The sequence below is a fragment of the Octopus bimaculoides genome, chromosome 10 (genome assembly GCF_001194135.2).
Source record: "Octopus bimaculoides isolate UCB-OBI-ISO-001 chromosome 10, ASM119413v2, whole genome shotgun sequence".
NCBI lineage: Eukaryota > Metazoa > Mollusca > Cephalopoda > Octopoda > Octopodidae > Octopus > Octopus bimaculoides.
In genome coordinates this window covers 15,890,259-15,904,818 of record NC_068990.1, presented here as the reverse complement: position 1 = coordinate 15,904,818, position 14,560 = coordinate 15,890,259, and the positions used below count along the sequence as shown (strand labels likewise).

Genomic DNA, 14,560 nt, shown 5'->3' with positions numbered 1-14,560 from the left:
CACCACCACCATCATCATCATCACGATCATTGTTCTAACCAGTTTCGCCACCACTACCACCACCATCATTACCACACTCATCCTTGTCACCACCATCATCATTCTGATCAATCTTATCACCATCAATACCATCGCCACAATCATCCATAACATTAACCCTCACCACCACCACTACATCTACCACCACCACAACTGTTTTTTTTTAACACTCGTTTTTCCCTACCAGCGGGCCTAGGTTAACTGGGTGTCTATAATAAAAGACAGCAGTCCACCCTTTTTGTCTTTGTTCTGCCAGATCCACCCAGATCCAATCACACCATTTCCTCTTAAAGAGACACTATCGCTTACTTGACAACAAATATGTTACATTTTAATTTTTTTTAAATTAAAAAATGATTTCTCTGGAGTTCATTTCTGAGTGATTTGCTGTGGGTAACATTTCAAACAATGCCAGTTGCATATATCATCATTATCATCATCATCATCATCGTTTAACGTCCATTTTCCATGCTGGCATGGGTTGGACAGTTTAACTAAGGTCTGGAGAGCCAGTGGCTGCACCAGGCTCCAATCTGATCTGGCAATGTTTCTACAGCTGGATACCCTTCCTAATACCAACCACTCTGAGAATGTAGTGGCTGCTTTTTATGTGCCACCAGCACAGGAGCCAGTCAGAGGGTACTAGCATTGACCATGTTCAGATGGTGCTTTTTACGTGCCACCGGCAAAGGAGCCAGTCAATGTATATATGTATGTGTCTGTGTGTATATATATATATATATATATATTGGAATGAGTCTTCAACAATGCATTGGATAAATAATTTTTTTATTTGTGAAATAAGGCTACCGTTGGTTTCATGTTAAGAAGAGTAGGAGAATATCCAAGTACCTTAACAATCTTTCAAGGCGATCACATGGAGAAAGGTGTTCGCCCCCATTTTGGAAAACAGGCGACACCATTCTCCATGTGATTGGCTTGAAAAAGTGTAAAGGTACTTGGATCCTACTCTTCTTAACATGAAACCAATGGTAGCCTTAATTCCCAAATAAGGAAATTATATATATATATATAAACTGTATGTCCCCTCCCCTGTAACTTCAGAGGATAAAATCACAAGTTCTCCACGAATCCAAGAAGCTATTTATCATTCATCTGAAGAGCAGTGTTTTGATTTGTTACAAATTATTAGGTAACATCCTGGACTTATGTATGCCTGTATTGATTGCAAACAAGACTTAACTCATCATCATCCTCATCACCAAAACCACCACCGCTACCACCAACAGCAACACCACCACTGCCACCATCATCTCCATTGTTTTAACATCCATTTTTCCATGCTTGCCTGGACCAGATGACAGTACATTAGGGCAGGGTTTTCTATAGCCAGGTACCCCTTTCTTACACCAATCTTCTAGTTCCAAACAAGGTAATAGAAATACTTCAATGCCTGAGGCCACAGACTTAGAAATAGCAGCAATAAACACTTACCAATCAGGCATGGTAGATGAACAGCTGGGACACTCAACCTGATTGTATTTGGAATCCTTTGGAGTGTGTCTGAAAATAAAAAACAAAAAAAAAAAGATTTCAATAATTCAATAAATTCTTTTAGAAATCCTCAAACAAAAATGTTTCTTGCAGCCGGTGTTCCTCCAAACTCTCCTGTTCCACTTCAATTACTTGTTCAATGTTTCTCTCTCTTTATAATTTAGTTGAGAATTAGAGACAATACGATTGTCATTCTAGCTAATTGGAACTACAAAAGAAAAATTGCATTGATAATGGAAGCAGACAACATTCCTGCATTAATGCAAAGATAATTAAATCATGTCAGCCTCCTGAAACTTATTGTTTTGAGTCTTAGGACTCATAGAGATGGTTATCCAGTTTCCATGCAAGGGACCATGATCACAACAATCCTCTTGAGCGGGATGTCAGTTCATTGTAAGATTACTCATTTACAGCTGAATGAACTGGGGCAGAGTGAAATGAAGGGTTTTGTTCAAGAACACAATGCACTGCTTGATCCAGGAATCAAACTCATGATCTTGCAATCACAAGTGCAATACTCTAATCCCTAGGCCACATGCCTTCCCAATAATTATATCACATCACCATTAATATAAAAATGACAATTTGCCATCAGATAAAGCAGATAAATGACGAAGTTTCTTTTATCATGGAAGAAGCCTCAAAGCTGAACATTAAGATTATCTTAAGATCATTTATTTGAAATATGAAAGTGATAAGGAAGATGATCCTGATTTCATGGTCTTAAATCTTCTTGAGTTGTCTGATTAGGAAGCTGCAACAATTAGTAAACATCTATTGAACTGTTGTCTCATCAGCCATAAGTTTAATGGTACTTACTTGAAATAAAAACCTTGTGGTCTTTGGTTGGTATAAAACCCTGTCTTGCAACAATTCCTCCTTGTTGTCATCATCCCCATATAACATCCATATTCTATGCTGAAATGGATTTCATGGTTTGATAGGGTCCAACTAACTAGAGGGCTGCACAGGCTTCAAAGTCTCTTTTGGCATTAATGAAGTCACAAAGTAACTTGCACGACAAGACCTCCACGAAGGAATATTACCCTGATGTTGTAATTTGACACTCTCTTTATCCTTTTTAATATCAATCCATCTAGGACTGCCCCCGGTTCCATGATAAAAACTTCCTGTTTTAAAGGAATCTGAATTAAAGCCCTCTATCAAAATTGCATGTTAATTTATGCTCCAAACACCACCTTAATAGTAACAAAGTTGTTTTATTAAATTCTATGTTATTTTCCATATTAATTGAAACAATGACGGAAATGTTAACAAAAGGATTAAGCAGACCTTTGTTCAAAGGTATCCCAGCCATGATTATCAAGTCATTTTTTAAATTTAATAACAGTAAGTCTCAAACTACATCATCCAATAATGGTAAAGTGTAATTTAACTTTTTTGATACAACTCTACCTGAGATTATCCCTGGTTCTTCTGTGATACAAATTCCTTGTTTAAAAGTGATCTAAGTTAAAAACCTTCCATCAAGATTTCACACTAATTTATTATGTCTCAAGCACTGGCTTAAAAACAACAAAGTTATTTTACTAAATTTTTCATTATTTTCAAAATTAATTGAGAGAAAAGTAGTATGATTCAACAGAAATATGCTAACAAAAGGGTTTTTCACTGATTACAAGTTGCAGTAAGCAACTTGGTGAGAAAGAAGTTCATGGAAGAGTGAGAGACAGGATTCAGTCAAATAAACTTGATGAAGATGGTGATGATGATGACAACATCACCATTGCTGCCGCCACCGCCGTCACTGCCACCACCACCACCACCACCACCACATCTCCTGTGAATTCTCATCAATCATTTGTCAGCATTTATGCCTGTTAGACTCCACACACAGAGACTTCTTGAGTTCAGTGGAAGCCTGGTTTAAAAGTCACATCATGGCTACACTACCACTGAGCAGTAAATGGCGCCAAGACAAGTATTGCTTCAGATTCCTGAATCTAAATTATCCTTGACCTATTGTGATGTTTATTCTTCAAAGACCACAATTAGTATGTAGATAATTACTTTCTAAATTTGTAAAATAAATTATTGCTATTATTTTTATTTGCTTGCTTTATAATTACATTTTATGTTAATTAATGAGTGCAAGTTGCACTGTGCAACCATGCAATACTTTCTTATATGATTAAGTAAAACTGGTGTTACCAGTCATGGGAGATACCAGAAAATATGGCATGCATATAATAATTATAATTTAAATTTCATCAAATTTCTTGGTGCGTATACAAAATAAATACTAATTTTCAAAGAAAAATATTTATTACCTTAAAATTAAATTAAATAAAACAAACCAATGACATCTTTTCTCTTTTATCTTTCACTTGTTTCAGTCATTAGACTGCGGCCATGCCAGGGCATCGCCTTGAAGAATTTTAGTTTAGTTGAACGAATTGACGCCAGTATTTATTTTGAAGTCTGGTACTTTTTCTATTGGTCTCTTTTGTTGAACTGCTTTGAAATAATTATGACAGTCAAGATGGCCTTTCTACATTTAACCCTTTTGATACCAGCCTACCCGAGACTGTCCTTAGTTCTGTGATACAAACTTTCTGATTTAATCCTTTAGCATTTACATTATTCTGTGAAATGTCATACTTATTTATTCACATTGTTTTGAATTAATCATGCTTTATCACATGGCTTTGAGATTTTGATGGCAATGTCATCATCGTCATCACCGTCATCATTTAACATCTGTTTTCCATGCTGGTATGAGTTCAACAGTTTGACAGGCATTAGCAAACTGGAGAGCTGCACCAGGCTTCAACTGTCTATTTTAGCATGGTTTCTACAGCTGGATGCACTTCCTAATGCCAACTACTTTACAGAGTGTACTGGGTGATTTTTACATGGCACCAGCACCAGTGCTTTATATGTGGCACCAGCATGGGTGTTTTTTACATGACTATATTTTTAGAATGACATTGTAGGATAGGTGCAAGAGGCTGGACCTAGTTGGTATGAACATAAAACAGGGAAAATAGCTTGGTCAGATATGTCTGGTTTAAATGTTAAAGGGTTAAAGTGATCTAAATTAGAATCTTCCATCAAAACTTCATTTTAATTTATGTTTCAAACACCAGCTTAAAAAATGACAAAATTATTTTACTAAATTCTTCATTATTTTCAAAATTAATTGAAACAATGGCAATGTATTTCAACAATAATATGGTTAAGCAAAGCAATTTTCATAGGTACTCCAGCCATGACCATCCAATCATTTTATTATTTAATCACAGTAATTCCCAGACTACAATACCCAATGAGGTTAGAGTGTGATTTCACCCTTTTCGTATCTATGTACCTGAGATTCGTTCTATGATACAAAATCCCTATTAAAATTCCTGTTAAATTAAAAACTTCCATCAAAATTTCATGTTAATTTATGTTCCAAATACCACCTTAATTGTAGGTATGGATAGACACTGGCTTGGTTGTGTGGTTAAGAAGTTTGCTTCCCAACTACATGGTCTCAGGTTCAGTCCCAATGCACAGCACCTAGGCCGACCAAAACTCTCTGAGTGGATTTGGTACAAAGAAACTGGAAGAAGTCCATCATGTGTGTGTGTGTGTGTGTGTGTGTGTGTGTGTGTGTCCTTGTTTAGACATTATGCGACAGTTGGAAATGAGCATCACCGTCAAACAAATGACGTCGTTCATTTCCAATTTTCCATGAAAAGATAACACATCTGGCCACAGAATATATTAGCTTGCTTGGCAACAGGTGAAGGTCAGCAACAGGAAGAGCAACCAGTCATAGGAAATCTGCGAGCATGGAAAAGTGGACATTAGATGAGGATGATGATGATGATATCAAAAGGCAGTGTGTCTCAACATAAATATGGCCATAAAAATGTAAAATATTTGAGCTGTCTGTATAGAGTCTTTATAACACTTGCTAGTAGCTTGTTATGACATATATAACACCTCAATACGATGCCCCTGCACAGTACTTGAAAACATCTGTACAAGCTGAATGATACACAAAATATTTGAAATCAAGACTGCACCACCATATATTTCATATTTTAACCATTTGTTTTAACCAATTAATTAGTAAATTCCAATGCTTCAAACATTAACTGTATTGCACTCATGTTCTAGATATTTCACTTCAATAAATCTCTTGTATACAGACACATACAGCTGTGTGTGTGTGTGTGTGTGTGGGGAGGTTTCTTACATTTTTTCAAGACTGGATGCAACCTCCTGCCACTTCAAAATTTCAGAATGTCAAAACTCTATGTAATAGACTTCCATTTAAATTGTATATCTGAGACCGTCATCATCATCATCATCACCATAATAACCATCACAAATTTCAAAATCCCTGTAATGCAGTAGTTCTCAACCAATTCTTATCTATGGACCCCTTGACTCTTTTTATTACTATTTTATTGTGGTGGACCCCCACCACCACCACCACCAGCCATTCAATGTTTAAAAAGTGGTTCTATAGACTTCTTTCAAAATCCCTATTTTGTTAATCACACATTCACTCATGTAGATTGAACTCTGTTAAAAACATTAGAGAAAGAAACCTGGCTGTTTCTCGCAATAAATACATCAAAATCAAAATTTTTCATGGACCCTTAAAATGTTACTGTGGATTCCCAATTTACTATTTTTCTAGCGTGGACCTCCTAAAATCTTACATGGACCTCCAAGGGTCATATGGACTCTGGTTGAAAACCCCTACTGTAATAAGTAATGGACACTTCTGACAAAAAACGATGAAACAAATTTTTTTTTTTAATTACAACTCAACTTAATTTCATATCAACACTCTAAACATGATGAGAGCTGGTAGTCACTTTATTCCTGCAAACTATGGATTTCCAAGTATAGTAAGAAACAACTCTTTCGCCAATATAACAGCAATGTATTTAAGGAAGATTGTTGCCACTTACTGCTACCATACTTTCAGACAAATGACTCTCTTGTGTCATAAAGAATTAAGTATGACATTCATTCTTTTCATATCAATTTCCTATCTTACAGATACAAGAACAAAATGAAATATGAAAAATACTAAATGATTTTAAAGTTTCCAACCTGGAAAATACTTCAAATGCCATCTCTTCATATTGTTTTCTTTGGGCTGGATCCAAGGTTTCCAAAGATTCGAGTTTTATAAAAGCTTTTGAACAAGTACCAAATGCACAGTTTGCATATGCTGCCAATGCTGTGAAGATTTATAGAAAGGTAGGCAGAGAGATAGAATGATAGAGAGATGAGGTTAGACAGAGAGATATATATACACACACATAAATAAAAATAAGTACACACACAAATAAAAATGAATACACATACGTATAAAAATAAATACACACACATTTATAAAAAAAATAAATACACACATATATAAATAAAAATAAATACATACACAAGCATAAATAAAAATAAATACACACATATAAATAAAAACAAATACACACATATATAAATAAAAATAAATACACACACATATATAAATAAAAATAAATACACACACATAAATAAAAATAAATACATACATATATAAATAAAAATAAATACATATACACAAATAAAAATAAATACACACACAGAGATATGTATCATCATCATTTCACATCCATGTTCCATACTGGCATGAATTGGATGGTTTGACAGAATTTAACAAGGACTGCACCTAGCTCCAATGTCTTCTTTGGCATGGTTTCTACATCTGTATGCTCCTCCTAATGCCTACCACTTTATGGAGTGTACATGGTACTTTTTCCATGTCATTAGCACTAACTGATGATCACTTCATAACCTGCAAAAGTTAAGGGCCTGTGGTGGCCCCTACAACTAAGGGAGAACAGAAGAGAGAATGGGCAATGATCCTAGATAGAGGGATGAGGGAAGGTAAGCGGAGAAGAGGGGAGAGTATGGTAGGGAATGAGGGAGCAGGAAGGAAGAATTAGGTTGAGAGAAAGGGAGGGATAGAAGAAAAGGTGATAGAATGAGTTTTGTAAGGGAGGTGGGGGTCTAGAGCTATTCAACATTACAAGGGATGAGTGTGGACAAAAAGTGTCAGGGAGAGGAGACAGATAGGAAGCAATAGATTTGGGTGGAGAGGGATCTTGAGAGAGTCATTGAAGGAGCAATAGATATTGGGGGGGTCATGAGCAATAGATATTTGCGTTCAGAGAAGGGGAAAGATGAGAAAGGGTGTTAAGGAGGCAGAGAGGCTGAGGGGTGGAGAGAGCCGACCGAAGCTTTGTGATTGAATTTGGTAGGCAGAAGTTACTGCTGTGTGTGTATATGTCTGCGTATGTGCTTGTGCCTCTCTCCCAGAGAGTGAGAGAGGGAATATATATATATATATATATATATATATATATATATATACGTACATACATACATATACACATATACATACATGTGTGTTTGTGTGTTTGTGTGTGTATTCTCCTCGAAAACAGAGAGGAGAACCAAAGTTCCCATGTGGCAGGCTTGATAATTGTCAAGAGATTTCTCTTTACATGAAACCATTAGTAGCCCTGTTAATCCACAAATAAAGAATATTTATCCACCAATGCAGAGTTGAGCACTCATTCTTACTGGTTTGACATTAGCAAATATATATATATGGACACACACACACACATACACAGAAATATATATACATATATATGTATGAATAGACTTACATACATACAGATATATTTATGTATAATTATTTGTTGACAATTTTCTTTCCGTTTCCATCAACCATATTCTCTAACAAAGCCTTGGTCCTCCCAAGGTTTCAACAGAAGGCACTTGCTCCAAGCACTGCACAGGAAGAAAATTAAATTCTTCAGTAGTGACCCAATGAATCAGTTGGTTCAGGCATTAACCATCAGCAAATTTTTGCAAGTCTTCAACTTTGAAATTTTTAATATTGTAAAATAGGGTGACAATGGGTTTGGCAGTGTCATAGTGGATAGAATATAAAAATGGTTATTTTCATCTGTCAGCATAAACAGTCAACAAATAGGCTTACAGCCATATTTCCAAACAACCGATACGGCGCCTTCACACAATTTCTTTGACTTTTTAGCAAACAAAACAAACAAACATGGAATAGTATATGGGCGAAGTTATCCAAATATTTTTCTGCAAAAGAACGTACTCACCGAGCAAAGAATAGATGTCGACAGGATCAAGGACGTCTTCATAATCTCGTAAAACCAAAGCGGTCTTCATTGCTGAATCAACATAGCCTTAAACAAGAAGAGAAGAATGAATAGTTCTTTGGGGAGAACAGAAAACTGCAATGAATGTATGCATGCAGAAACATATATATTCATACATACGTATGTATTTATACATATACATACACACACACACATATATATATATATATATATATATATATATATATATATATATACACACACACACAGGTACATATATATATCATGATATATGTATATATATATATATATATATATACACATATATATGTTTATATGTATATACACACTTATACATACACATACACAAAGCTAAATACTATATATGTGCAAAAGTAGGAATAATGAAGAAATTATATATATATATATACATATATATACACGTGCACACATACAGGAATATACATACATTTATGTATCTACCTATCTTTCTATTGACTTAGCTCTGTGTGTGTGTGTGTGTGTGTCATTGTTTTGACGTCATGTGATGGTGTTAAGTGAGTATCACCATCATACAAATGATGCTGTTTGTGAAAAACATGTGTGGACAAGGGGAAATATTACCTTGCTAGGAAACAAGTGAGGGCTTCTAGCCTTAGAAAATCTGTCTCAACAAATTCCATCTGACCCATGGAAGCATGGGAAAATGGGCGTTAAATGATGATGATGAAACCACCCTATATATATATCTAACAATTAAAATTACTGAACATCAGATAAGGTCTCTGTATTTTTCTCCTTTGTCATAGTAATCCTTGTGGTGTAGCCATCTGGTTTCACCAGTCCTCAGTCAAATCGTCCAACCCATGCTAGCATGGAAAGCGGACGTTAAACGATGATGATCACATCATCATTATACCTTCATTATGAGTTCTTAGGAAATTTTACCAAATGAAAGAAAATTGATAATGTAACAACGTCAACCCTTTTTGAGACTGCTCTTGGTCCTGATATAACTTCCTCTTAAAGTGATCTAAATTAAAACCTTCCATCAAAATTTCATGTTAATTTATGTTCCAAACAAAAGGGTTACTAACGACAAAGTTAACTAAATTCATTATTTGCAAAGTATACTGAGAGCGTTTTTCATGACACTAACACAAAAGAAGTTCAATAAAAGGACCTCAGAACTTTATGCATTCTCTGCTCAGTGATCTGACCATTTTATGGAATATACTGTGGTTATTTTGTGGTACCAGCTCCAGAGATGGTCACTTTGATGGAGTGTGAGTTGTTGCCTGGCATCAGTGGAAGAATGGGTCTGTCTTGTAGAGACTATTCAGAGCTCATACATGTAAACCAAACAGAGGGAGGGGCAAAACCAACAGCAAGGTTGTAAGTGAATGAGGGAAACAAGTAAGTGCTAAGTGTATGCAATAACTTTGGGTGTGTACATTTGATCAGATGACCAAGAAAGAGGATTAGAAGAGAGGGCAATGATGTGAGAAGGGCCTGGATGACTAAGTAGGAGAAAGAAAAAAGCAGTGGTATGATGTAAGTGGCAAGGATATTTTAGAACAGCAGAGGTGGACAATGATGAGAGATGTGTGGTGGGGCCAATAAGGATTAGAGAGTGATTTGGCAATGCCAGATATGGTAAAAATACAAGGGTGGGATGATGGGGTAAGATACAGATTAGGTTATAGGTGTAAATAGAAGTGGCACTATGAGAGAGTACATGGGACAGTGTGATGGCTTATAAGACCATATTTTTATCTTTAAGATAAAAGGGTATGACTTGAGGGAGATTTGACTGCTATTTCAAGCATGATAAGTGATCACATAAAGACTTTCTTTGTTAGTTCAAAGGGTTATGTCTTGTTAGTTTTGGTGACATTATTTTTGAATATTCGTTTACCTGTCTGCAGCTGTGTCTGTGCTAATATATAAAAATGGTAAGCCTCAGCATGGTGCCATCCGTTATCAATAAGGTGACTGTCACTCATAGATGCTGTATCTTCTTGGAGGATTCCTTCCAATGGTGTAGATACCTGCAGCAGGAAAACCAAAATTAGAAGGCATTTGTCTATTGATTTGTTAACAAATATATGATAAATAAGTTGAGAAGATTGGAAGTAATAAGGAAACAATCAATAAATATATTAAAAAAATTTAAGGGAAATAACTCAAATAGGCCAATGGTATGAATTTAGAGAACAGATTTTCTGATGAAGGGTGATAACCTGAATTTGCATAATCAAATTTGAATACTGTCAGACATCACTTCCTTTCACTTGATCCACTTCTAATGAATCCATCCACCTCATTCTTATCATTGTCCCCTCACACTCATATTTACCATCAGCCCCTTTCTATCCTTTATTCATTATCCACTACATTCACCCCTACTGCTATTTCTAACCCACACTTCCGACTTTTACCCAACCTCAACATCTGTCCCCAGACAAGGTTCCAGTCACCACTGTACTACTCTCTGACACCTTGTCGCTACCAATTTTTGCATGTGAAAGGATATGGTCGGGTGACTGGGGTGTTAGTCTTGCAATCATAAAGCAGTATTTCAATTACTGGACCAGGAAGCAAAGGTGGGAGGGGGCATCCTGTGTACTTCAGCAAGATACTTCATTTTCACAAAACACCAGGTTACTCACATGAAAATAAGTACCAGCCAACTACTGGTGCATTCACGTCTTCAATTAGTTATTAGATACTTGATGCTTTGCTACGTCAAGGGGGAGAAAGCCAAGGAGGTGTGGTGACTACACATGCAGCTAAAATGATTAATGAAGGCATGGTACAAACTACCAAACCATAATCAAACATCTTTATTAAAATCTTAACTAAAATGTGTGTGTGAATGTCTGTGTATGTTTATATTCATATATGTATGTATATGTATCTCTCTCTCTCTCTCTCCATATGTATGTATGTATATATATACATAATTAAACAAATAAACAAGTAAATTGACACAATACAATGTCTGCAAGTTGATGAATACCACCTATTAACCCCCTCCATTTTCTTATTGCTATGTATATACATATATATATACATACATATATGTATACATACATACATACATACACACACACACACACACACATATATATATATATATATATATATATATATATATATATATATATATACATACATACATATATATATACATACATACATACATACATATATATATATATACACACACATATATGCATATATATATTTATATATAAACACACACACACACACAATATTTGTTCTTTTCCATTGTTCCTACCATTTTAATTTGATTTTCACAACATATGTGTGTATGCATATATGTGTATTTACAGATATATTATATATATATATATTTTTTTTTTCTCTCCGACTATTTTTTTCTCTTCTACTATTTTCTCTCTTCTATTTATTCTATATCCTTTCAAAATTTCTCCCAGGCATTACCCATTACAATTCGTCTTTGCCTAGCGGCCCTTAATGTCTATCATCATCCATTGTCTATTCTGTACATCCACTCTGGTGTCGTTTGTTCATTCAAAGCCCTAACTCTCCATAAATTTTATATTTTTCAAATTTCTGAATGCTGCTTTCTTATGAAGTTTTCCTGTCTTGTTGAAAGCTCAAAACAGGTCGTAATAAACAGTCGACAACTGACGAGGAGTTAGACTTCCTGTGGTATTTTGTCCTGTACTTATCTTTCATGTTTTTACATATTTTTCACTTTCTGGTTGGTGATGTCCTGTACTTAATGTGTATTTTTAATTATTTTAACTGAACACCACACAGTCTTTGTCAACATTATCTCTCTCTCTCTCTCTCTCTCTATATATATATATATATATATATATATATATGGGCCGCTGAAAGCTACAATTCTTTTCATTCTCTCTCTGGTTATTTTCTCTTATTTCCTTCTGTTGAAGAGTGTAGGCGTAGGCATGAAGTGTAAAAGACTTTTTCATTTTCCCGAGCATCAAACTAATACACTTGCTTATTGTTCATACACCTGTCTTCCTATAAATTTCAACTATATCTATACATATATATGGGGATATTCCCTCATTTCCATTTACAGTTCGAAGCAGAGTTTTAGTGGTAAACCAAACTGAGCACTCATAGTACATACCTATTTCTTTACATCAGTTAAGGAAAATTCCTTGTATGTATGTGTATATATAAACATAGCAAAAACCAAAGTCCTAGTAAGTAGGAAGGCAGACATATCACAAACCTCTTCAGGTAAATGGCCCTGCTTGATCTGTAGAAAAGGTGTAGGTAGAAACTCCATAACATGTACCTGATGTAAGCTAATGGACACATAAGAGATGCAGCAATATCAGAGGAAGGTTAACCAGGAAGATAGTCTTTGTGTGTGGCAGATGCACAAAGACAATAAACACCAAAGATGTACAGAAAACAGATTCCATCACATGCCAGTGGGGAAAAACTAGAAGTAGTTGATGGCTTCTGCTACCTAGGCGACCTAGTTGGGGTGGATGCTCTGAGAGCATAGTTGCTAGAATAAGAATAGCCTGGGCAAAGTTCAGAGAGCTCCTACTTCTGATGGCAAGTAAGGGCCTCTCACTCAGGGTGAAAGATAGACTGTATGATGCACGTGTGCAAATTGCCATGCTACACAGTAGTGAAACATGGGCCATGACTGCTGAGGACATGCATATGCTCAAAAGAAATGAAGCTGGTATGATCCGCTGGATGTGTAATGTCAGTGTGCATACTTGAGTGTAAGTGCCCTGAGAGAAAAGTTGGACATAAGAAGCATCAAATGTGGGGTGCTAGAGAGATGACTGCACTGGTATGGTCATGTGTTACATATGGATGAGGACAGCTGTGTGAGGGAGTGCCACACCCTAACCATGGAAAGAACCTGTGGAAAAGGTAGACCCAGAAAAACATGGGATGTGGTGAAGCATGACCTTCGAACATTGGGCCTCACAAAGGCAATGACAAGAGACTGACACCTTTAGAGATATGCTGTGATTGAGAAGATGTAGTAAGTAAAGTGAGATCGCAGCCATGGCTGATGCCAGTGTTGCATGATTGGCCCATTTAAAAGTACCCTTAAAGTGGCAGGCAATATGATATGCTTGAGAAGACCTGTTGAGTCAAGTAAAATCGAAATCGTAGCCATGGCTAGTGCTACTTGACTGGCTTCTGTGCCGGTGGCATGTAAAATGCACCCTCCGAGCATAGTTGAAGTTAGTACCCCCTAACTGGCTCCTATGCCAGTGGCACATAAAAAGCACCAGCCAAACATGGTTGATGCCAGTTCCCTCTGACTGGCTCCCATGCTGGTGACATGTAAAAAGCTCCCACTACACTCTCAGAGTTGTTGGCATTTGGAAGGGCATCCCCCTGTAGAAACATTGCCAGATCAGATTGGAGCCTGGTGCAGCCCACTGGCTTGCCAGGCCTCAGTCAAACTGTCCAACCCATGCCAGCATGGAAAGCAGACGTTAAACGATGATGATGATGATGATGATGATGATGATGAGATATATATGGTGAAAATCAAATATAGAAACAACACAAAAGAACAGACACACATAGAAATCCTCTCATCAGCCATGGAAACTACATACAATCATTATAGTTTCAGTGCATTTCAAGTCCAAGAACTTTCAATTCCATAGCACTACTCTTCTGGTTATGCCCGTGACAGGGAATATTATTGAGGTGGTAGACACAAAGACTGTATGTGGAATACAACAACATACAAATGAGACAGAAAATTATTGAAAAATCAGTGACATAAGATGATATATATATATAAGTGTATGGGTATATATCTGTGTGTGTATATA

The 14,560-nt window shown here is 36.1% G+C and overlaps 1 protein-coding gene across 1 annotated transcript in view; it reads right to left on the bottom strand.

Moving 5' to 3' along the window:
* LOC106879895 (WD repeat-containing protein 35) overlaps window positions 1-14,560 on the bottom strand; it is a 99,754-nt gene that overhangs the window by 6,638 nt on the left and 78,556 nt on the right. Inside the window, exons 28-31 of the mRNA XM_052971236.1 lie at window positions 10,630-10,762; window positions 8,712-8,798; window positions 6,640-6,769; window positions 1,495-1,563 (exon numbers count right to left, since the gene is read on the bottom strand). Of these exons, the coding sequence (XP_052827196.1) occupies window positions 1,495-1,563; window positions 6,640-6,769; window positions 8,712-8,798; window positions 10,630-10,762 (419 nt within the window). The remainder of the gene's footprint in view (window positions 1-1,494; window positions 1,564-6,639; window positions 6,770-8,711; window positions 8,799-10,629; window positions 10,763-14,560) is intronic.